Source organism: the organism of the source record quoted next, unplaced genomic scaffold, assembly GCF_019419815.1.
Source record: "Pyrus x bretschneideri cultivar Hongxiangsu unplaced genomic scaffold, Pyrus_bretschneideri_v1 Contig3, whole genome shotgun sequence".
NCBI lineage: Eukaryota > Viridiplantae > Streptophyta > Magnoliopsida > Rosales > Rosaceae > Pyrus > Pyrus x bretschneideri.
In genome coordinates, this window is record NW_025999612.1 from 3,222,924 (window position 1) to 3,245,442 (window position 22,519).

The 22,519-nt window shown below is 37.5% G+C and overlaps 2 protein-coding genes across 2 annotated transcripts; one reads left to right on the forward strand and one right to left on the reverse strand.

Annotated features, from left to right (window-relative positions):
• The first annotated feature begins 2,376 nt into the window (after positions 1-2,376).
• On the forward strand, positions 2,377-6,905 carry LOC103938467 (transcription factor EGL1). The gene is made up of 9 exons (XM_048589929.1): positions 2,377-2,638; positions 2,773-3,529; positions 3,977-4,231; positions 4,473-4,569; positions 4,717-4,731; positions 4,935-4,991; positions 5,084-5,947; positions 6,027-6,470; positions 6,614-6,905. The coding sequence occupies exons 2-9, from the start codon at positions 3,429-3,431 to the stop codon at positions 6,680-6,682; spliced, it is 1,902 nt and encodes a 633-aa protein (XP_048445886.1). The 5' UTR covers positions 2,377-2,638; positions 2,773-3,428; the 3' UTR covers positions 6,683-6,905.
• An 8,170-nt stretch (positions 6,906-15,075) lies between these two features.
• LOC103941192 (GMP synthase [glutamine-hydrolyzing]) lies at positions 15,076-18,223 on the reverse strand. Its single transcript, XM_009351388.3, has 6 exons — positions 17,524-18,223; positions 16,586-16,836; positions 16,101-16,476; positions 15,865-15,996; positions 15,598-15,773; positions 15,076-15,446 (listed from the first exon to the last, which is right to left on the reverse strand). The coding sequence occupies exons 1-6, from the start codon at positions 18,067-18,069 to the stop codon at positions 15,323-15,325; spliced, it is 1,605 nt and encodes a 534-aa protein (XP_009349663.2). The 5' UTR covers positions 18,070-18,223; the 3' UTR covers positions 15,076-15,322.
• Between the last annotated feature and the right edge of the window lie 4,296 nt (positions 18,224-22,519).

Genomic DNA, 22,519 nt, shown 5'->3' on the forward strand with positions numbered 1-22,519 from the left:
CTGGTCAATGTGTTGTTGGATATGTGGATTCTGATTACGCAGGTGATTTGGACGAGCGTAGATCCACTACAGGTTTTGTATTCACTATTGCTGGAGGTCGACTCTGCAATCTACAATTGCTCTGTCAACTACTGAGGCAGAATACATGGCTGTAACAGAAGCTATAAAGGAAGCCATCTGGCTTCAAGGGTTGCTTGATGACTTAGGGGTTCAACAAGACCATGTGGATGTTCATTGCGACAGTCAGAGTGCTATTCATTTAGCAAAGAATCAAGTTCATCATGCACGTACAAAACACATTGACGTGAGGTTCCATTTTGTTCGTAAGATTATTGACGAGGGAGATATTCTTCTTCAGAAGATTGGGACCGCTGACAATCCTGCGGATATGTTAACAAAGCCAGTTTCGTTGCTCAAGTTTAAGCACTGCTTAGACTTGATTGGCATTTGTAAAATTTGTTGATTGCCCCATGGGGGAGTGGGAGACGACTATTGGGAGTACTACTTAGAGGGTTTGCGCCAAGGTGGAGATTGTTGATTATTGGCTCAAACAAAGTAGTCTAAAACCAACAAATGATTTCGGCTACTTTTGTGGTCAAAATTGATGGTTGGCATGCTACATGTGAGAAATAAAATGGATGCACTTATGCCTAATTTGTGGTCAAAGAATGAATGCACTTATGCCTAATTCTTTTTGACTTGATGAGAGGCCTTGGCCTATAAAAGGAGGTGTAGGCATAACTCAAAAACAAGGAAGAAAGAAGAATAGCAAGAAGCCATTCGGCATAGAGAAGAATTTTCTCAAATTGTCTTGCTTTGTATTTTTGGTTTTCTCTTCCTATTGTAAGTGTGTGAGCTTGGGTTATTCGGGTCTTTGGGAAATTGAGTGATAAACACTATTGTATGTTCTCATTGATTATAGTGGAATACTCCGTCGTCTCCAAACTGGATGTAGGCATTGCCGAACCAGTATAAATCTTGGTGTTCTTGTTGGTATTGTTCCATTTATCTTTTGTCAGTTATTGTGGTTTATTTTCACTCACACTTGGTTGACGCTTCCGCACAACATCAATTTCCACTTTTACCCACCTTTTTCCTCCTATTTCCCACAAACTCCCGCATCCCTCAAACCCAACGTCACTTCCACTCACCGACCCCATGACCTCTTCACCATTAACGCCTTCACATCCTCATATTGCCAAAACTCTAGAAACCCCTATTCCTCACCGCCCGCTACGTCACGTTACTCCAGCTTCGATGGCAACCCCAATTCCAAATCCATGGTCCCTTGACGTTCGTCGTCGCCTCCTAGCTTCCACCTCCCCCATTGACTTCTTGCAGAGGTTCGAGAAGGACCAGAAGATCATGCTCCCCAACCCCCACTTGCCAAATCGTCGATCCTGATGCTCTCTCTTGGTCAGTTTGGCTTTGGTGAGTGGCCAAATTACTTTATGCTTGTAGAATTTTCTGCGTCAACAGATGGATGTAATATTTGACAGAAAATTAGAAAATCTAATAGTATGGGTGATTTCGGCCAATTATAATAGTTTAGGAGGCTAATAGACTAAAATTAAAGTTCAAGGAGAAATTAACAGCAACTTACAAGTTTGAGGGGGAAATAGAGAAATACCTCAAAAATAAAAAATAAAAAGCTAGGCAAAGGAGACAATAATTTTTGCTTATAATTCCCAAGGTTCTAAAAGATGCTAGGCTCTAGTCGAGTGGCAAACTAGGCAAATTTAATTAAATCTATTATATTTTGTATAAATAAGTGTTTGTTTATGCTTAAAATATATATGATTTCATCATAAACTATAAAATAGAATGACATATCTATAATAAGCTATTGAAATATAATAAAAACGTAGGAATAAGCATATAATGTTTATTCATTTAAGTATTAAACAAGTCTCTTATAATTTATTGAAAAAATAAAATGCAAAATGAAAGTTATTTATTTTTTATCTAAGTGAGTCGCAATCTAGGCGGGTCTGGACGGGCTAGATGGATGCTTAGGCAGTCTAGACGGGCACCTCAGTAGGTCTAGGCATTTTTTCTTAATTTTCAAATGCCTAAACACTAATTGAAACGGGTACTAGCCGCCTCTGCCTAGACGGCACTAAGCGAGGATTTTTAAAATAGTGATAATTTCTCGCCAAATCCCACCATTAAAGCACATACAATGCTTGGAGAGATTTTTCAATGTGACTGATACACAGAGTGGTACATCATGTGTCATTATACATATAATAAAATATATGTATTAAAAAGTTAATAATTTAAAAAATAAAATTTATCACCATTTATATAAAAACATATGATGTAACATCATGTTCCGCATTGAGAAATTTATCCGACGTCTGCTAGCAGCGACTGTTTGCACCTGTTCACATTGAAAATTTTATCTCTCTCTCTCTCTGTGCATCTCCATGTAATTTGGGTCAAATAAAATTCCAACAGAATCTCTCTCTTGCCATTCCACCATCAATCTGTACATCTCTCTTTTGGGTTTTGAGGGTAAAATCCATGAGAGTAAGTAATGCAGGTGAAACTCGGACAATCATTTCCTACCCGTTTTCCCAATTTTCACAAGCTTGGATTTTGAGCTTTCTGTGGTGACAAAAAAGAACCCAGATTGGTAAAGTTGGTGTTTTGGTTCTTTGTTTTGTGTTTGTAGGCCCAAAATGTTTCAGTTTTTGGGGTGATCAGAAAAACCCAGATCATTAATTGGTGGGTTTTATTAACCTATTAATTTTATGTTGGTGTTTAAAGCTCCACAGTGTTGCTGTTGCTACTGCTGCTCCCGCCCCCGCCTCCTGCCTCCGTTAACAGATAGCTTGTACCTCCTTTTACAGCAAAAAATAAAAAATTTAAGCAACTCAAATTCTTTGATTTTCATCAGATATTGTTTGCTTTTATTTTTTCTTTTATCTTTTATTTATTAATTTTTTGTGTGTTTTTTTTCTTGAAAGTGAGTGTTGTGATTCTGTACAAAAAGGGAAACTCATCTTCTACTGGTCCAAGTGATGGCCATTATTACTTTCTATTAACCAGGTTTTTTTTTTTTTTTTTTTTTTTTTTATAATAATAATAAGCATTAGCTGCTCCTCCTTCCTATCTGGAGTACCATTTTAGAAGCAAATTTTCTCTCAAATTTCCAATCTTGGGGGCTGTTTCTGCTTCAGTAAGATCATGCTGCTGCCTCAGAGAGTCAAACCCGATATCGGTTCTTAGTGTTTGAGAAATAGCATCAAGAATTTGAGCTAAAACACCAGCTCTTCTGAGTCTTTTGACAAAAGAGCAGAAACCAATATATTTGGGTTCTGCTGCTTGGAAGTGAATAATCAAAGGAAGATTTTATCTGCATCTGGTGGTGATTGAGTGGCGTTTATTTCAATTTCCAAAGTCAAAAGTTTTAAGCTTTGGATATGGCGGTGCCTGAGAACCTGATAAAACAGCTTGCTCTTTCTGTGAGAAGTATCCAATGGAGCTATGGAATTTTCTGGTCCATTTCAGCCAGACAACCAGGGTACTGACTTTTCATCATATTGTTCAACTTGGGTTAGTTGAACTTTAATTATATATATATATTTTGGCCTCCGGAAAAGAAAAAATAAAAAAAAAAAAAAGGTCCAAATTTGTGTACAAAGTTTCCTAGAAATCTTTGTTGTTTGTTGTTGTTGGATATGTTTGTGTTTTGAATGTCAATTTTCTGCAACTTTTCCCTATCTATTTGTTGTCTTGGTTTTGTTTTTCACAGTTCAAAAAACTCCTGTGCTTCTGCATTATCGGCAGGATTTGAACTTCCTCAAATGAAATTGATGTTTATTAAATAATTGGACTAAACCTTCACATTAAGATTAAATCCTTCAGATTAAGGCTAATCCCTTCACTCCCTGATGTATAAATCTCTTAAAATCTTATGGCATTGTCCTTATCTTATCTGCATTACGAATTGTAATGTTTAACTTTGTAGGGTGTTAGAGTGGGGTGATGGGTACTACAATGGAGATATAAAGACCAGAAAAACAGTTCAAGCCGTAGAGCTTGATGCTGACCAAATGGGTTTGCAAAGGAGTGAGCAACTGAGAGAACTTTATGATTCCCTCTCGGTGGGCGAAGCAAGTCCGCAGGCTAGAAGGCCTTCTGCATCATTATCACCCGAAGATCTGGCTGATACAGAGTGGTATTACCTAGTTTGTATGTCGTTCGTCTTCAACATTGGCCAAGGGTAACTTCATTCTTCACAATTCTTCGGTACTCAAATAGAATCTTAGTGCCTTTCTGATATTATATGCATTGACCAGCCATAGCGTCAATTGCCAACTTTAGAAGTTAAAGCTTGAAAAGAGATTTTGATTTGGTTAGACAAGATGCCCTGTATTTTGTAAAAGACAGACTATAATTTGTTCTACATTCATGTCTTCATGGTTCATATAGCTTACATTGCTCTTCCCAAACTCACTTTTCAGGTTGCCGGGAAGAACATTAGCAAATGGCAAACCTACCTGGCTATGCAATGCTCACTATGTGGATAGTAAAGTGTTTTCTCGTTCACTACTAGCAAAGGTAGCTTGCTGTTTCTTTGTTCATATAAGTATCATGATTGATTTCTGGTTCGTGTTACTTGACTAGTTTGCTCAGAGTGAAGAACTAAAACATCTGTTTTCTGTTTGGTTTTCTTTCGATGGCTGGATTTGTACCTGTCACCCTCAGAGTGCATCCATTCAGGTACGGATACAAACATAACATTAATTTTCTGGTATATGTTGTCACAGTTTCAGACAGAGCAGATTCCGAATTGTCAATATAAGTTTTCTGCAGATGTATATTGGGCAGAATCAATGCACAAAGATTATTTCTTAATCTAAGCATGTTTTCTTTTTTTTCTTTTTTTTTTTTTTTTTTTTTTTTTTTTTTTTTTTTCTTTCCAGACTGTTGTATGCTTTCCATTTTTGGGAGGAGTGATCGAACTCGGTGTGACTGAGCTGGTAGGTATTATTTGCTTTAGAATATCTAATTAGAATTACATATTTATTTCCAAAATATGATCTACTGCATACCTTTTGCATTTTTTTTGTAGGTTCTAGAGGACCCTAGTCTCATTCAGCATGTTAAAACATCTTTCTTGGAGGCTCCATATCCCATAATCGCTTCCAAGAGAACCAATCCTAGTGCAGGAAGCACAAGACACGACAATGATCTTGCTTGTGCCGTGCTTGATGACGATATAGTCGACACCAAATTAATTCCTGTTGTAGGGTATCAAGAAATGGATGTGACTTCACCTGATGACAGTTCAAATGGTTTGGGCCCTAATCAACCGGCTGATGATTCATTCATGGTGGAAGGGATGAACGGAGGAGCTTCCCAAGTGCAAAGCTGGCAATTTATGGACGATGAGTTAAGTAATTTTGTGCACCATTCCATGGATTCCAGTGATTGTATATCTCAGACTTTGGTGTATCCGGAAAAGGTTCTCTCTGGTCCTAAGACTGAAAAGGCAAATGATCACTGCCCGCAGGAACATAAAGAGTGCAATAGCACTAAAAAGACCTCTTTGGATCCTCAAGGCAATGACTTGCAGTATAAAAGTGTTCTTTCTGCTCTTTTGAAGAGCTCACACCAATTGGTTTTGGGGCCACACTTCCAGAATTCTCATCAGGAATCCAGCTTTACCAGTTGGAAGAGAGGAGGGTTTGTAAAATGCCGGACACAAAGAGGTGGAACCCCGCAAAAATTATTGAAGAAGATTTTGCTTGAAGTTCCTCAGATGCATGTTGACTGTGTGCTCGAGCCCCCAGAAGATACCAGCAATGTAAATGAAGTTTGTAGACCAGAGGCCGATGATATTGATACGAATCATGCATTATCTGAGAGGAGGCGGAGGGAAAAACTGAACGAAAGATTTTGCATTTTGAAATCAATGGTTCCCTCGGTTAGCAAGGTAGGTAAAACTCCATTTAAGATTTTTGTTTACTGACATCAACTGCGAAGTAATTTGTTTTTCGACTTTGTTTACACAGGAGGACAAAGTATCCATATTAGATGATACAATAGAGCATTTGAAAGATCTTGAGAAAAGAGTTGAAGAGTTGGAATCGTTTCGGGAGCTAACAAATTCAGACTCAAAAATGAAGAGGAAACTCCAAGAAACAGTTGAGAGAACATCTGACAACTGTTGCAACCCCAAAATTAGCAATGCGAAGAAGCCTATAGTTTACAAGAGGAAGGCCAGCGACGTTGATGAAACAGAACCAGAAATCAATCACATTGTATCGAAGAACGTTTCAAGTGATAATATAACCGTTAATACGAACAACAAAGATGTTCTAATTGAGATGAAGTTTCCTTGGAGGGAGGGAGTGTTGCTAGAGATCATGGATGCTACAAGCCGGCTTCATTTAGATGCTCACTCGGTTCAATCATCCACCGCGGACGGAATTCTTTCCCTGACCATTAAATCCAGGGTATGAAATTTTAGTCACATGAAGATGGTCAATCGTTTCTTTTTCTGTTTTTTAGTGGCTCAAGGGAACCGATTCGCTATCATGTTAAACACTCGAGTTCCTGGAGGCCTACTGCAAATAACTAACAATTTCTTAATTTGCAGTTCAAGGGGACGAGTATTGCATCGGCAGGGACAATCAAGCAAGCACTTGATAGATTTGCCAGAAGCTGACGAATCTCGCGTTCTTAGTGATCTCTTGAATTCTGTTATTGTACAATTGCGTAACGTTGAAAGTCTCTGTAGATTTACGGTGTAAGAAACGCGAGCCTCATTGAGGATTTTTGTTTTCCTGCAGGTAGTACTAGTCTAGTGAAAGGAATTAGAACTTGTGTTACATATGCATAATTTTCTCCCAAGTATTTATTTATGTGATGACAGAGACGAGCATTATTGTCACTTGCATGGATAATGGAGATGACATTGCTTGTAAGAATGACGTGTTAGACATTTCAAAAAGTTGATTGTCCGCCATACGAACACGTACAACAAATATATGAACACTGTCTTAGCTGTTGATGATCTAACGGCTCAGGCAAGTTCATATGTTACATGTGTCATGTGTGTGTGAATTTTGAGATTTAACGATTCAGATTTCAGACAGTGCTGATACGACATAATTTCTATGCTTGAGGTTAGCATACAACTTGAAAGAAAATACCACCAAGAATGGAGTAGACAGAAAAGAAACGGTCGAGTGTGATGTGCACAATGTTTTCTGTAGTCCATTATTTGACAACACTTGGGCAAATAAATAACTGAGGGGGAGCCCCCCATTAGAACGTGTCTGAATCATAATTGGACTCGGAAACTCTCTCTCTCTCTCTCTCTCTCTCTCTCTCTCTCTCACTCATGGGGACTTATGTACTGCATGCCAGTCTGCAACTTTGATATTGTTCACTCAATCCAATCGTACATGACATCAGATTTGGTGGACTGAATACGGTGCATGCAGTTTTTTTTGTTTTTACTACTTAAATCTAATAGTATTTCTCTTCATTTGTAAATAAGAGATCTTAGATTCGATTCTCACCAAATAAAACTTTGAACCACATTATTGCTGATCCATTATAAGGTTTAACCCACCCCCTCCCCCGATTGTAAGGCTTAACCCACCTCATTTCCCCTAAGTTTAGATAATATCATTTGTTCAAATTTTTTGAGCCAATAGTAGAAATAGTCCATTTTATTAAATAAGTCTAATTTGTTATGTAGGGACTGTTATTGGTACTCCAAAAATCTTATTCTACACTCCAAACTTTCTATATTTGGAAAGAAAAATACACTTGTGATAAGTGTAGAATGAGATTTTTAGAATGCCAATAACACTTTCCATATTTAATTATCAATAGTTATCTGTTCAATGATAAAATTTATTATAAAAATCAAATTTCTTTCCAATTATCTCTTTGCTTATTTCCTTTTAGTTTTTTTTTTTTTTTTTTTTTTTGTTATTTCTTGTTCTTCCTCATGTTTTAAATCCCATTTATAGATTTTATTTTTAATTTTTATATTCAACTTATATCACAAGTTAATTATATTTATCTACCTATATGACAGATTCTTTTATTATAATCAACATGTCACAGATTAATGTGTCTTACTTGTAGGTATGTTATGTTTTTTCTACCTTTTAATTAGGTTTCATATCCCACGTATAGGTATAATATACATTCATATATTTGTTACTTGAGTTAAGGTAGAATGTTTTGCAGATAAATTTATCTTAGTATATTAATTTTTTTTGTTATAAGATATTAATTAGATTTTTGGAGTTGGAAAATGCATAATATTAGAAGATTTTAATTGATTTTTAATATTTTTAGAAAATATAAAATGAGTATAAAATAAATAAAAATATATAATTAGATAACTGGTGTGACAGCCCGTCCCGAGAAATTCTAAAAACGTAACGGGAAAAGACGATTTTGCCCCTAGTTCGATTTCTTTACGTTTTGCGTTATGTTTTCGGGTTTTGTTGGCATGTCTTGAGCCACACACATACTCCCACACACCCACACTCTTTTTTCCCATGCCCTGCATCCTACCTGTGCCCAGTTCCCTTCCCATTTTCCTTTGAAACGTACGGATACACCCACACACCCATCAAACCTTTACAGATCGAGGAAACCAAGACCATATTCGAACTTGTGAAGCTTGTAGGAGTTCAACCGTGCCATTTTCAGGTAAGAACATCATCGTTTTCACGTTGAATCCACAACGTCCGATTTCGAGTACTGTTCATGCACACGTGATTTCTCACGTTTTAGGGAATTTCAAGCTTGTAGGTAGCTTGGTGAGGTCCCTAAGAGGCTCGGGGTGGTTCGTTTGAAGGAATTGGACGTCGGGATCACTAGTTTCGAAGTTGGCCGGAGTTGGGTTGTTTGTACAGGTGAGATTTCGTGGTTTTTAACCCTTGAAAGTAGTATAATTGTGTTCCTCTAGTTCCAAGCTTCATTTTGGTACCAATTTTGTCGAATTTGGGTGAAAAACGAAGAAGATATAAACGTTTGAAAATTTTCCAGTTTTCCGGCGCCGCCGACGGTGCCGGAGAAGGAGACGGAATATTCCTGACACCGTTGACGGAATATGTCAAAACTGACGGAATATTCCCTACGGCGTCAGTTGACGCTGTCAGCGTGCCAGGCACGTGCCTGCGCGTGGCCGGCGCGTGTGGCCGTGCCTTGGCCGGCGTGTGGGGGCACGTGCGGCGGTGGAAAATTTTTCTAAAAATATGGGGATGTTCCTGAGGTTGAGTAGATCACGTTGGTATATTCATATACCCCATTTGAGCATTGTATGAGAAGTTATTTCTAAAGGTTGGTTATGTACTTTAAAATTGACGTTTTTGTGGTTGTTTTGCATATAGGTGATACCTATCCCGAGGACGAGCGTGGTCACTCGAGGCAGGGGGGCTACGACCTTTCCACATATCAGTGAGTGGGCTTTTGGTTTTCCGTATATACCTATATACATATATTTTCCCAGAAATTGATTGAAATATTTATTAGTTTATATGCCATGCATTTTATATTGCCATTGGTTATGCATGGTTAGTTGCATTTATATGTGTACGTATTGGTGCTGTGGACGCACAGGTAAGTGTCAGGTAAGTGTTATGCATGTTTACCTTCAGTAGTGATTCGAGATGCTTAGAGAGCTCATAACCTGCACCCCCGGTGTTAGTGCTCCCGCCCAGAGTAGGGCACAGTCCTTCACGTGATGTTCACCTCCCGCACCACACGCTCAGCTTGGATCCAAGTTAGGTGCACAGTCCTGTCGTACAGACCATTTTAGGTGGTTCTGATTCGTAGGTGACCCGCGATTATTCGCCCAGCCTTCACGTGATCGTAGCACTAGAGCGTATATATGTATTACACCCAGGCCTGTCGTACAGACCACTTTAGGTGGTTCCGACTCGTGTGCAGGTCCAGCTAGTGAGATTGAGATTTGAGCTCTAGATGCAGCCGTACAGGTCACGTTAGGTGACTCCGGCTGCCAGATTATATGATATTGATATGATTTACACCTAAGCACTTGCATTTCATTATGAGGTTTTGGCATGGCATATTTTTGAGCATGATTGATATATATATACGTATATCTATTTTCTGGGAAGTATACAGGTTTTACGGCGAGGGGTTAGAACGTATTTATAAATGGTTTTCGAAAAGCTTTGTTTTTGCCCACTCACGCTTTTGTTTTGCGCCCCTCCAGGTTCTAGTTGAGTAGCAGGTTCGGTGGTTTCCCAGAGGGCTTCCCGGCATTTCTGACAGACCCTCACCAGCGTAGGGCCACCTTCGGGTGTACTGTTGTTGTATCATTTTCTTTTGGACTGCTGTAGGCTTATTGCTCTGAACTTGTGTCTCACTTACGCTAGCACTTATTTCTATCACCTTATGTATGCTAGTTTTTAATTACTTGTACTATTTACATTATTATTTTATTAGCTTCCGCACTGTGCACGTGGCTACGTCACTTTCACGTGACGGCCAGCACGCCCTGGTCTCGATCGGGGTGTGTCAACTGGACTCACTCCTAAAAACACTCATATTTTTGGACCTAAATCTAAAGTCCCTTGACTAGCTGATGCTATTGAAATTATCTATTTGAGTTATATTTTATAAACTACATGATATAGTAGTTGATGGTTGGTTTCTTTGTTTAATCATTAAAAAATGCCACATTATGTGGTTCACTAAATATAGTCTCCTAACTTTTTCCGTATGACTATATTTGACTATTAGGTAGTGAATATATTAAGGAAATGCATGTGCTGAAACAAAAATTCTAGAGTTTAGCAAATGTGGGACGCTATGACGCTTTATTTATTTATTTATTCTCTTTATACCTACAGACACTCAACATGATACATAGACATGACATTCATGTCATTTTTTTCGTGTTTGTGTCATTTTAGTGACATACCCGATATCTTAACGAGTCGCGTCGTGTAATACCCATTAAGGTACGGGCAATATGACCTAACCCAAAATCAACTTGTTAATATTATCAGGTAATATGACCTCACACGTTACCCGTTAAAAAAAAATATTTTAAATCAATAAATAATGAAAATGAAGACATAATTTGACCCAAAAATTGAAAAATATAATACCAAATTAGTATATGCATACCACATTGTCACATAAGTATTATTTGCAAAACATAAAACAAAATATTTGTCTTTCAAGTACTACATATCCCAAAATAAGAGCCTAATGAACAAACATTACTACATTACTACAAATACCAAATGTTCAAGGATATTCAAAATCGAGGAAGTTGCATTTCAAGGTTGAGGAACCTTGCACCTTTTTTTTATTTTTTATTTTTACGTGTTTGGTATTTTTATTTTTAATGTGTTTTATAATTTTTTTTTTAATCTCACCCTTTACCTATAGTATACTATAAAAATAAATAAAATTTATTTTTTGAATTTATAAACAATATAATACAATAATAAATATTTAATATACATATATACATATACACTATGGTGATTACATTTTAGAGTATGTTTTTTTAGTAGTTTAAAAAGTTAAAAATAATCAAAATAACTTACGGATTACCCGCATGTTACCCTCATGCAAACTTGTTAAAAATCCATTATTAACATGTTCTTATTATGTGACTTAATAGAGATCCTATTTCTTTTTTTTGTAAATAATATAGTTTGTTTCATAAAAAAAAAAATTGAATTAGCCACAAAAAGTGAATATTTCTCATCTTGGCATAATTTGGATGGTCAAAAAGGAAGCGCCAGGCGCAAAAAGGACTTGATATGGTAGATACGAAAGCTGACAAGCGACAAACTGGCACAAAAAAGTTACCAGCATAAAAAGATTCAGCAGCTATTTAAAATCATAATAGTTTATATTTTAATTTTATGATTTTGTTAAAAAGAGATTTTGATCACGTGGCCTAAAAAGGTGGGAAATATTATTTCGGTGGCAGAGAGGATGTAATATTTAAATAAAGTGAGAGCAGTTGAGCTGTCGCAAGAGAGTGTTGTACTTATTTATACCTTCTATAAACTCACATTTTAAAACGATGAGAGGTTGTAACTTTAGCGGTTAAATGTATTTGTTTGGAATGTGAATCACACATTCCAAAGATACCAGAGGATCTAAGCTGACACTAGATTTTCCCAACCCAACCATAAAAGAAAATTTTATCCTGAATCAAGTAGTAAGACAACTGTATTTAATACTGAAGTTGTCACCCGAGTCGTGACAAGAATCATATAAACATTTGTCTCAGGTTCTAAAAAAACGTTAGGTATTAGTTGATCGGCCGGCTAGGGCTTAATATTTAAGTAGATTAAGTAAATTTATTATATATTATACTAATAAGCACATATTTATACTTTAAAAAACACATAACCATATTGGCATGCATAAATTGGAAAAAAAAATTTGACATATAGGTTATAAAGTATTAGAACATATGAAGAACATGAATAATAAGCATATAATAAGTGTTCATCCAAGTATTCAATAAGTCTCTTACATTTTATTGACAAAATAAATGCACAAAGAAATTTATTGATTTTCTGTCTAAGTGAGAATCGCAAGCTAGGAGGGTGCCAGAGCAGGTTTAGGCAGGCTAAGCGGATACCTAAGTGGGCTAAGCGGACGTCTAAGTGGGTCTAGGTGCATTTTTTTAATTCTCAAACGCCTAGGAACTAATCGGAGCGATGATCAACCGCCTAGTGCCTAGGCGTCGTTAGGCGGAAATTTTTAGAACAGTGGTCTCATCACTTAGTAGGTATTAAAATCCACAATTCATAAAAAGAGTTAAAATCTACGAGATGATGAATTTGACCTATAGAACCCCTCGGTTAATCACATTTTTTGTGAGTAAAGTGGCACATCAAGTAAATCATTGTGACCTATTTGTCTTGTTTTCAAAGGTGGAACCTAGATCCTCTCTATAAGCTTAAGGATCAAATGATCTGGATCGTTGAAATTTGATCCAACAGCTATAATTATTATAACTTTTAGAGAGGTCTCCTATTTATAGTTGTTGGATCAAATTTTAACAGTCCGAATCATTTTATCTATAGGCTAAGATTTTTTAGATCCGGAGAAGATGTGGATTCTCAAAGTTGGGCAACAAGCAACTGTTTATGTGCATGTGTAAATTTACTCGTGGCCCTCCATAATAATGATGGGTTATCATCCAAGTTGATGCGTCATTTTCTCAATGTTTAATCAACCTAGGATATCTTTTTAATCCTAGATTAGTGCTTCAATCAAATTTTCAAATCCTGAGCTCGTAGGACGGTGATAAGGTTGATGCACTCATGATTAATCTATGAATCTCTATCATTACCAATCTCAAGAGTTCCCCACTCCCACTCCGGTCTCCCGTGTGATCTAAAAAATTCTTTCATCCTGAAGCCCGAACGACATGGTTGTTTGGCCAAATCAAAGACATATTGAACGGGATTAGAAAGTGTTGAATGAAGAGAGTAACTTGCACTGAAGGAATTCACTGTCACATAAATGTTCCTATCATATCATGTGCCAAATATTATAACTAGGAGGAATAGGCCAGAGTTAGATGTTTTCAAGTCCAAATTTTGTGTGTTTAGCTAGAGTTATTTATACGACCACCTCTTGATGTTTTCCTTGTTTTAACAAGAACCCCTTGAAGTTTAAAAGATTATACCATCATCCTTTAAGGTTTTATATTGTTCCATGTAATCCATTCTGTTAGGTCATCTCCAACCAACCGGTCAAAGAGCAATAGGGTTAAAAATAACCAGTTTTGACATGAAAATCGTCTCCAACCGAGGATTAAGAGCTTGTAGACTCCATCCGGCCAAAAATCTCAAAACGGGCTCTCTGATTGCTTTCTGCATACTTTTCTCTTCTCTTTGTATATCTGAAGAAAACCCATTGCAAAACAACCACAATTAAAACTACCCATTAATCCGATTTCTTGATCCATGAACCTAAACCATCATAGAAATTAACCCACAACCCAAAAGTTCGAAGAAAATTGAAAATTATGGTAAAAATTAGAGCAGGGTAAGTTAAAAAATACCTCGAATTTGTCGTTCATGTTGCGATACTCTTGACGAAGCTTGCGCTGCCAGTCTCTCAATTGCTGCTGTGGATTGGCTTTGGCTTGATTATGTTCATCACCCACTCCATATTTTTTTTATTATAATTTCTGAATTTGAAAAGTTGGGGTTTCTGATTGATGGTGAGGACCTAAATTCTGCGATGCTTTGCTTGATTTTGAAGCGAGGACGAGGAGGACGATGATCAAACTCAAAATTATTAAAATTAAATTGTGAAAAAGGGAAAAAGGCAAAACTTATCTGGGTTTTTTTTAGCTTTTGAGGATGAGTTTACACTTTACGGACAACGATAGAACATGTTTTGTTTAAAGCCCATACACCCTTAATATTCTTTGGGTCCGTGTGGCCCGTTTAATATTAATTGACGTGGATCAAGTGACTACAGCCCAAAATAATTTGTAAACACAGGATTTTTTATTGTAAGTTGTAGTTTTTAAATTTAAGTTGTTGTAGTTTTTAAATTAAAATAATAAATTATGTTTGCCCCTATGGTCCTTTGACCCCCTCGGTTGGAGACAGTTTTTCGTCACAGGATTATGTTTGGCCTATGACCCTCTGGCCCCTCAATCGGAGATGGTAAGAAATATGGTCTAACACCGTTCATTAAAATATTAATTTATTAAAGGGCTATAGGACTAAAACGAGCCATCTAGCTCCCATTCGGTTGGATATGACCTTAATTTCCCATCCAAAAACTATCGATGTCGTCATAAATTTTCTCTGAATGACAAACCAAATTGGAATGATTTGAGGGTTGGAAGTCGACTTCGTAAGTAAAATTTGGGCGATGAAGAGAAATCCTTGAGTTTCAAAGAGATCAACATCATACGCAGGCGTGCTTAATAGCGTGAAAAAGTCTCGGTTAGCAATCATTTGATAAGTTATCTATCGTGAAGGAAGATGCTAGCATCAATCGTGCATAACCACGCAATTGTGACACCACTCTTGTAGAGTAAAAGTGTAAACCGCGAAATAAATAATAGTCAGTGCTACCTATTCATATGCATGAATAATCATTTTCCTTTTCCCCAACAGCACTTGGAAGAGTATCTTTACGCCGATAATGCCCGACAGAAAATTACTTCACCCATTGAACAAGATTTCTGGGGCCATCCCCAAAAACAAACATAGAATACAACTTACAATCATGATGTTTCACATAATGTTCATGGAATTGCCATTCAAAACCCCATCGAAAGAAGCATCAAACAAACAGGACATCACTCCCACTCAATTGTTGATGGGGGCTTTGACGTAATGTCTTGAACTATTCTGTTTACACCCCGGACACTATTGCAAATCTTTCGGGACACATCATCAAGGAACTTATGTTCAAAATAGTACCTGAAATTTTCAAAATGGTATTCCATATCATCAGGGAACTTATGACATCAACAACTGATGCTAGCATGCCTAACGACTTAGAGAATATAACCAACAAACATAAAAGTAAGAAATGATAAATAACACGATATTGGCACAATTGAGGGCGTACCAGTCAGCTGTCATCCCATCTTGACTTGTTACAGCTCTGAGGGCAACAACGTGAGAATGTGTTCTTTGATCGCCCTGAACCCCAACTGATCTTACAGGCAAAAAAACCGCAAATGCTTGCCAGATTGTATCGTACAACCCAGCGTCTTTGATTGATTGTATGAAAATCTCATCAACCTAAAAAGAAGTAAACAAAGAAAAATGTGACCCACAAATATTAGAAAACCAAAGCAGTCAAGCATTTAACTCCAACGATAAGCAAATATACCTGGCGGAGGATATCCAAGGCATTGCCTTGTGTTACATCACCCAAGACTCGTACTGCAAGGCCAGGGCCAGGAAATGGATGGCGCTTTAGAAATCCCTGAGGAACATCTAAGATCCTCCCTAATTCGCGAACCTTTATATGTCAGGGAAAGAAAGACGACAAAATCAATATATGTGCACCAAAGGAAGATTAAAGCATAGCATATGCAATTATAGTAGGAAGGTGGAAGCTGAAACCTCATCCTTGAATAAAAGTTTAAGAGGCTCAATGAGCTTCAGTTTCATGTCTTTGGGAAGCCCTCCAACGTTGTGATGGCTCTTGATGGTGTGGGAGTGGGTCCTTCCACTTCCAGGTGGTGGGCAAGATTCAATCACGTCCGGATACAGGGTCCCTTGGACCAAGTAAGTAGGCCTCTTCCCTAATTTTTGCTCCAAATCATGTGCAAAAGCGTCGAAAATGCAAATGAACTCCTTTCCAATCATTTTCCTTTTTGTCTCAGGATCAACAACACCTTTAAGCTTACTAAGAAATTGTTCTGTGGCATCCACACAAGTAACAGGCAAATGAAGATCTTTTTCAAAGGTTTCCATCACACGTTCTCTCTCCTTAAATCTACACAAAGAAGAAAGTTTTATTAGGGAAACACAGAACTTACAATTTAAGTCTACAGCAACCGCAAAGTGTTAAGCCTTCCATGTGGTTAAACTGCTTCTGCTCTCACCTCAATAAACCATTGTCAACAAAGATACAATGAAGCCTATCGCCAATTGCCTTATGAACAAGAGTTGCGGCAACTGTGGAATCCACACCTCCTGATAATGCGCATATGACATGATCTTCAGTCCCTACTGTGCTTTTAATCACTTTTATTTCTTCATCCAATACATTTTCCATACTCCATCCTGCACTGACTTGACAAATATCAAACAAAAAGTATCGAAGTGTCTCCATCCCTTCAGGCGAATGTGTCACCTACAAAGGATTTTCAAATCTCATTCACTGAAGCAATTTTAAATTGCCAATAACATTTGAAATTTCCACCGAAAATACTCAAATTTTCAACTGCTAGTACATACAAGAATGACAATAGGCATCCAAGAGCAGTTATTCTTAACATTTCCTATCACATTTTATCCCAGAAGATGACTAAGTTCCAAACAAAACGGACTCCTTAAAAATTGATATTTTTTATAACAATCCAAATGAATGAAAAAGGATTTTATTATAGAGGAAAGCCATTCGTTTAAAGCAACTTACGAAACTTTGCATCGGAGTTTCGTAATTTATTTTGACAAGATAACAAAGATAGTTAATGACGATAGTTAATGACGAAATTTATTTTGATGCTACGCCAAGACAAGCATAGCCATTCCACAATAACCAAATCTGTAAAGCCCAGTTTAAAAGCATACCTAAAATCAATAATCCTAAAAAAAAAACCGATTGACACAAATTTTTATAATTAACATAATCTAAGAACACTAAATTTAATGTACCGACAATGGAAAGCGTTCAATTTCTTATTACCAAATGATGACTAACACCAAAAGGATTCAATGAAATAATAACATAACCATTCCAGCATCATACACCAAATTTCCAAATCAAATAACTATCCAAAAACCAATTAAATAAAAAATTCAAACCAAAACCAATTACCTCTGGGTGGTACTGCAACCCATAGAACCTCCTGGCCGGGCTCTCAATTGCAGCGACCGATCCCTGCTGGCTCCGCGCCACGACCTCAAAACCTTCCGGCAGTTTTGCCACCTCATCCCCGTGGCTCATCCAAACCACCTGTTTATCCCCAACCTTCTTGGACCCAAAAATCCCAGAGTTCCTCTCCACCTCAATCTCCATCCTCCCATACTCCTGCTTCTCCCCAACCTTAACCACTCCACCGAGCCTCTGCACAATCAACTGAAGCCCGTAGCAGACGCCGAGCACGAACACGCCGTTGGCCTCGGCCCACTCGGTGAACCCAGCCGGGAAGCTGGGGGAGTCCAGGGTGTGGACCGAGTGGGGCCCGCCAGAGAGGATTACGACGCGGGGGTTGAGGTCGGTGATGGATTTGAGAGGGCTTGTGCCGGAGATGCAGAGGGAGAAGACGGAGAGAGATCGAATTCGGCGGGTGATGAGGTGGGTGTATTGGGAGCCATAGTCGAGAATCAGGACCAGCTCCGATTTCACGGCTTTTGGGTCCATGGATTTGGCGGCGGTGGATGAGAGGTGCCTAGGGTTTATGCGGAGGTGTGGGTTTCGGAGGTTTGAGTGTGATTGGCTGTGCTTAGGTTGGAGGGTAGGGTTTAAGGAAATCGACTAAAATGGGAAATTACGGTTTTTGTGGGAGAGAACCACGCCCTCGAAATGTTTGGCGGGAAGTGGGCCTTCGTAACGGGTTTTTTTTTTTATTGTGATGGGATACAAGTTATCTGTTTTTATGTAAATGGTAATAATTATTATTTTTAAATTATTAATATTTTAACATATATATTACACTAGTGATCGTCAAATCTCTCCTTAGTTACTAATCCTACTCTCTTTTTTTTCTTTTTTTCTCCTTTTCTTTTTGAGTAATGATAGTGGCGTTTTTATTTGTTACGAGACAATACTTCCACTATTCTAATTTATGAGAAATAAGGTTTGAAGTCTCATGCATAACTCCCACTCCACTATCTATTCTAATTTGGTTTCTATTGCATGGAACAACAACACTTGTCATTTTTCTACTGAAAGTAACTACAATTCGAGGGACCCATAGAAAAATGGTTTAATATATAAAAGGGGTCACTTGCTTGTCTAGGAGTTCATACTTAATTACCTCAATTCCTAACAGCTATTATGGATGCGTTGCATTCTTGTTTTCTGTCCACAATTTCCACTCGTAAAAATCTCATTCCAAACACAAGAAAATCACAACCTCCAAAGAGCACTAGTTCTCCATCCTTGCTGCTAGCAATAGCAAGAAAAGATCATGATTGTCATGACGATATTGCTCCAAGTACAGGTACTAAACGATGTGCGATGATCTTGAAAACTCTGGATGACTTCATAAACAACTACTTAGAGCCACCACCTCTCCGGCCTTCAGTTGACCCGAGGCTCGTGTTCTCGGACGACTATGGTCCTGTAATCGAAGAGCTTCCCCCAACCGAGTGCGAGCTGATACAAGGCCCCCTACCACCGTGCCTTGATGGTGCACATTCGCAATGGGCCCAACCCACAGTACCTTCCCCAAGGGCAGCCGTACCACCATTTTGAAGGGGATGGCATGCTTCACTCCGTCAAGATCTCCCAAGGCCGACCAACACTTTGCAGCCGCTACGTCAAGACCTATAAATATACCACAGAGCGCAAAACTGGTTATCCATTCTTTCCCAGCATCTTCTCTAGCTTCAACGGCCTTCTTGCCTCTACCATGCGCGCAGGTCTTTGCATTTCTCATACATTTTACCTTAAACTATGAATTTTGTCCCTCTTCGGGCTTTTGCCATAGCCTTAGGGTTTTTTAGTGAGACTTACTACTTATGCAAGTTCCTACCTTATTAAGAATAAGCGTTGTTCCTTGGATTCAGTGCCGATGAGTTGACTTCCTCAACTTCTGCATGATTTTAAATCTACCTTGAGTATTTAGAGCAGTTCCACAGGGGAACTGATAGGCCGGCACCCAACCAAAAAAATGGCCCGGCACCCAGGCTTTCCCCTCCAACCTAGCAGATACGCTGGCACTCAGCCTAAGCTAGGCAACAGATCGGCTCAAAATCGACAGACCCAGATGCTGGGCTATTTAACATCAGCGGGGGCAACCGTGACAACCTCCGATTCCGACAGAACAATGATAAATAAACCTAGAAAGCAACCCGGCAAACCAAGAAAAACCCATATCACAATTTGCAATACCGAGCTTAAGAAATTAATTTTCTGAAAATTTGGATAGAAAAAGGCCACTTCCAATAAAACCTATGAGGAAAAACTGGTTTTTGTGAGATTTGTTGGCTGTTTGGTTGATTTTCTAGGAAAAACCAGCTGAGGATGGAAAAGGTGGGCCGAGGAACCTTACTGCTGCTGCGATGTTTCATTTTTCTGTGGGGAAGACCGGAAGAGTTCCTTAAATCCGAATGGGGAGAGAGAGAAAGAGAAGGAGAGAGAGAGAGAGTGAGAGAGATGCAGAGGGAAGTTCCAGGGAGCGACGCGACATGGTGAGGTTTTTGAGGGGGAGTGGGAGTGATGGATTGGGGTTTAATAAAATTGATAATATTTTAATAAATTAAATTATTATTTTATAATAAAAATTAATAATATTTTATTAAAATTGACTAGGCTATTAAGTTTTAAGGGTGGAGATGCTCTTAGCCTATTACTGTTCATTAGGGTCTATCACGGTTCACTGAGTGAATAAATGCGCTGGGTGCTAGCGCAAAGTCTTTAGGGGTGGAATTGCTCCTACACACTCAAGGAGGAGTGTTCTAAACATTCCTAGTTTAAGTATGATCGTGTAAGTCCTAGATTATATTTGATTCTAGTTATCCTTTCCTATTGTATCTTGTATTCCTTGGGGATGAAGGAATATCTTCTCTCCCTTTACTACTATAAATAAAGGCATAATGTAGGAGGGATAACAACACACACATTCCCCTACAATTCAACAAATACATATCTCTCTTCTCCTTGCCGCCGGCCCTCTCTCTTCTTGTCAGATAAAATAGACCACAACAAAATATACTAATTGTAACATTTTTAACACTAAAGGAATATATTTAAAAATAAAAAATATTTTATTATTGAAATAATTAATGATGTTATTAATACCCAAGGACCTTGATCAAAAATTGAAAAGAAATAAGGTTTTAATCAATGGAGTAACAAAATGAGGGATGAGAACCTAATTTCTCCTAAAAATAAAAAGAAAAACTAATGAAAATGGCTTCAAAACTTTAAGTTTTAATCAAAAACCACCTAATAACTTTATTTAATGATAAGGACAAGAGATTAAAAAGAAGAAAAACATAAACTAATCCAACCAAAGCGCGTGCAACACACGCCAAGCAATTCATCAGAGTTAGAACCGAAAAGAACCACGTGTAGTCTGTAGTGCAAAAGCTTATCACCTTCTTCAACCTTTTCTCTCTCTCTTTACCCGTCCATATTCATCCCTTTCCAAGGGACTTGCTTCATTAAATTCAGATAAAAGTTAGAAAATGGTGGGTTACAATACCAAATGAGGCGACTTGCTTCATTAATTTTGGTAGACATAGATGCATGTGCCATCTTCTTCTCGAGTAGTCTAACGCCAATGTCAGCATCTAAAACTCTAACAAATTATGCTAAAGTTGTTCTTGTGACTCTCTCAAACTCGTATCTCGGTGGGTTTACAAGGGGTGGCCTAGGTTTAATTTGGTCTGGGTTATGGGCAACCAAAACTGATGTGGGTATTTTTGTATGCGTAAATGGAGAGAGAAGGTTGAAGAAGGTGAATGGGAAAGAGGAGGGGAAGAGATGACTCAATTTGTGTGGAAAAAAAAATTAAAGGAAAGTCAAATAAATTGATTGAGAGGAATGTCAAATAACAAACACGAATGTGATAGTACTAGTTACGAAATAATGATAGTATTAGTGTTCGGTTTAAAAAATAGTCAGTGTTTAGTTTACGAACTGGTGATAGTACTAGTGTTCCTTTTAAGAAATAGTCAGTGTTTAGTTTACGAAACAGTGATAGTACTAGTGTTCCGTTTAGTTTATGAAATAGTGATAGTACTTGTGTTCGTTTGATAAATAGTCAGTATTTAGTTTACGAAACAGTGATAGTACTAATGTTCCGTTTAAGAAATAATCAACATTTAGTTTACAAAACAGTGATAGTACTAGTGCTCCGTTTAAGAAATAATTAGTGTTTAGTTTACGAAAAAGTGATAGTAATAGTGTTCTTTTGATAAATAGTCAGTGTTTAGTTTACGAAATAGTGATAGTATTAGTATTCAATTTATGAAATAGTGATATTACTAATACTCAGTTTAAGATATAGTCAGTGTTTAATTTAAGAAATAGTGTTCATTTTAAGAAGTAGTCAATGTTTAGTTAAGAAATAGTAATAGTGCTAGTATTCGTAAAACTGAAAAATTGAATTTTCTTTATTTTTGGTCTTGTAGTATTATTACTTAATTTGTTCTAAAAAAATTACAATTTTTTATTTATTTTTAATCTTGTAATATTATTACTTAATTTGTTTTAAGAAAATTACGAAACAATGGTCAAATTTAAAAAATAAAAAAAGTATATTGTTTATTGAGTAAGAGTAGAAGAAGAGTGGGGAGTGGTGAAATGAGAGAGGAGAAAGAAGAGAAAAAGTTGACGTGGAATGGTGATTTGACAAAGAAAATTAATAGAATATGTGGAAGAGAGAGAGAGAGGGAGAGAGAGAGAGAGAGAGAGAGAGAGAGAGAGAGAGAGAGAGAGATTAAGGATGATGGGCGTAGTGAGTTTGTGTGGGTGATGTGACGTGCGAGACTCGGTTCGTCAATTTTTACTTTATGATTTTTTTTTTCTTTTAAATTCTTAGGTTAAATTGTTGTCCTTTATATTAAAATTTAAGTCCTTTTAATTAAAGTTTAAGATCTTTTTATTAAATAAAATTAGTGGATGGTTTTGGTTAATGAAA

Coding starts and splice junctions, on each gene's coding strand:
- LOC103938467 (XM_048589929.1), top strand. CDS start 3,429: ATGGCGGTGCCTGAGAACCTGATAAAACAGCTTGCTCTTTCTGTGAGA. Junction 3,530..3,976: donor ATTTCAGCCAGACAACCAGG/GTACTGACTTTT, acceptor TTAACTTTGTAG/GGTGTTAGAGTGGGGTGATG. Junction 4,992..5,083: donor AACTCGGTGTGACTGAGCTG/GTAGGTATTATT, acceptor TTTTTTTTGTAG/GTTCTAGAGGACCCTAGTCT.
- LOC103941192 (XM_009351388.3), bottom strand. CDS start 18,069: ATGGACCCAAAAGCCGTGAAATCGGAGCTGGTCCTGATTCTCGACTAT. Junction 16,477..16,585: donor GTTGACAATGGTTTATTGAG/GTGAGAGCAGAA, acceptor TTCTTTGTGTAG/ATTTAAGGAGAGAGAACGTG. Junction 15,774..15,864: donor CCTTGGATATCCTCCGCCAG/GTATATTTGCTT, acceptor ACTTCTTTTTAG/GTTGATGAGATTTTCATACA.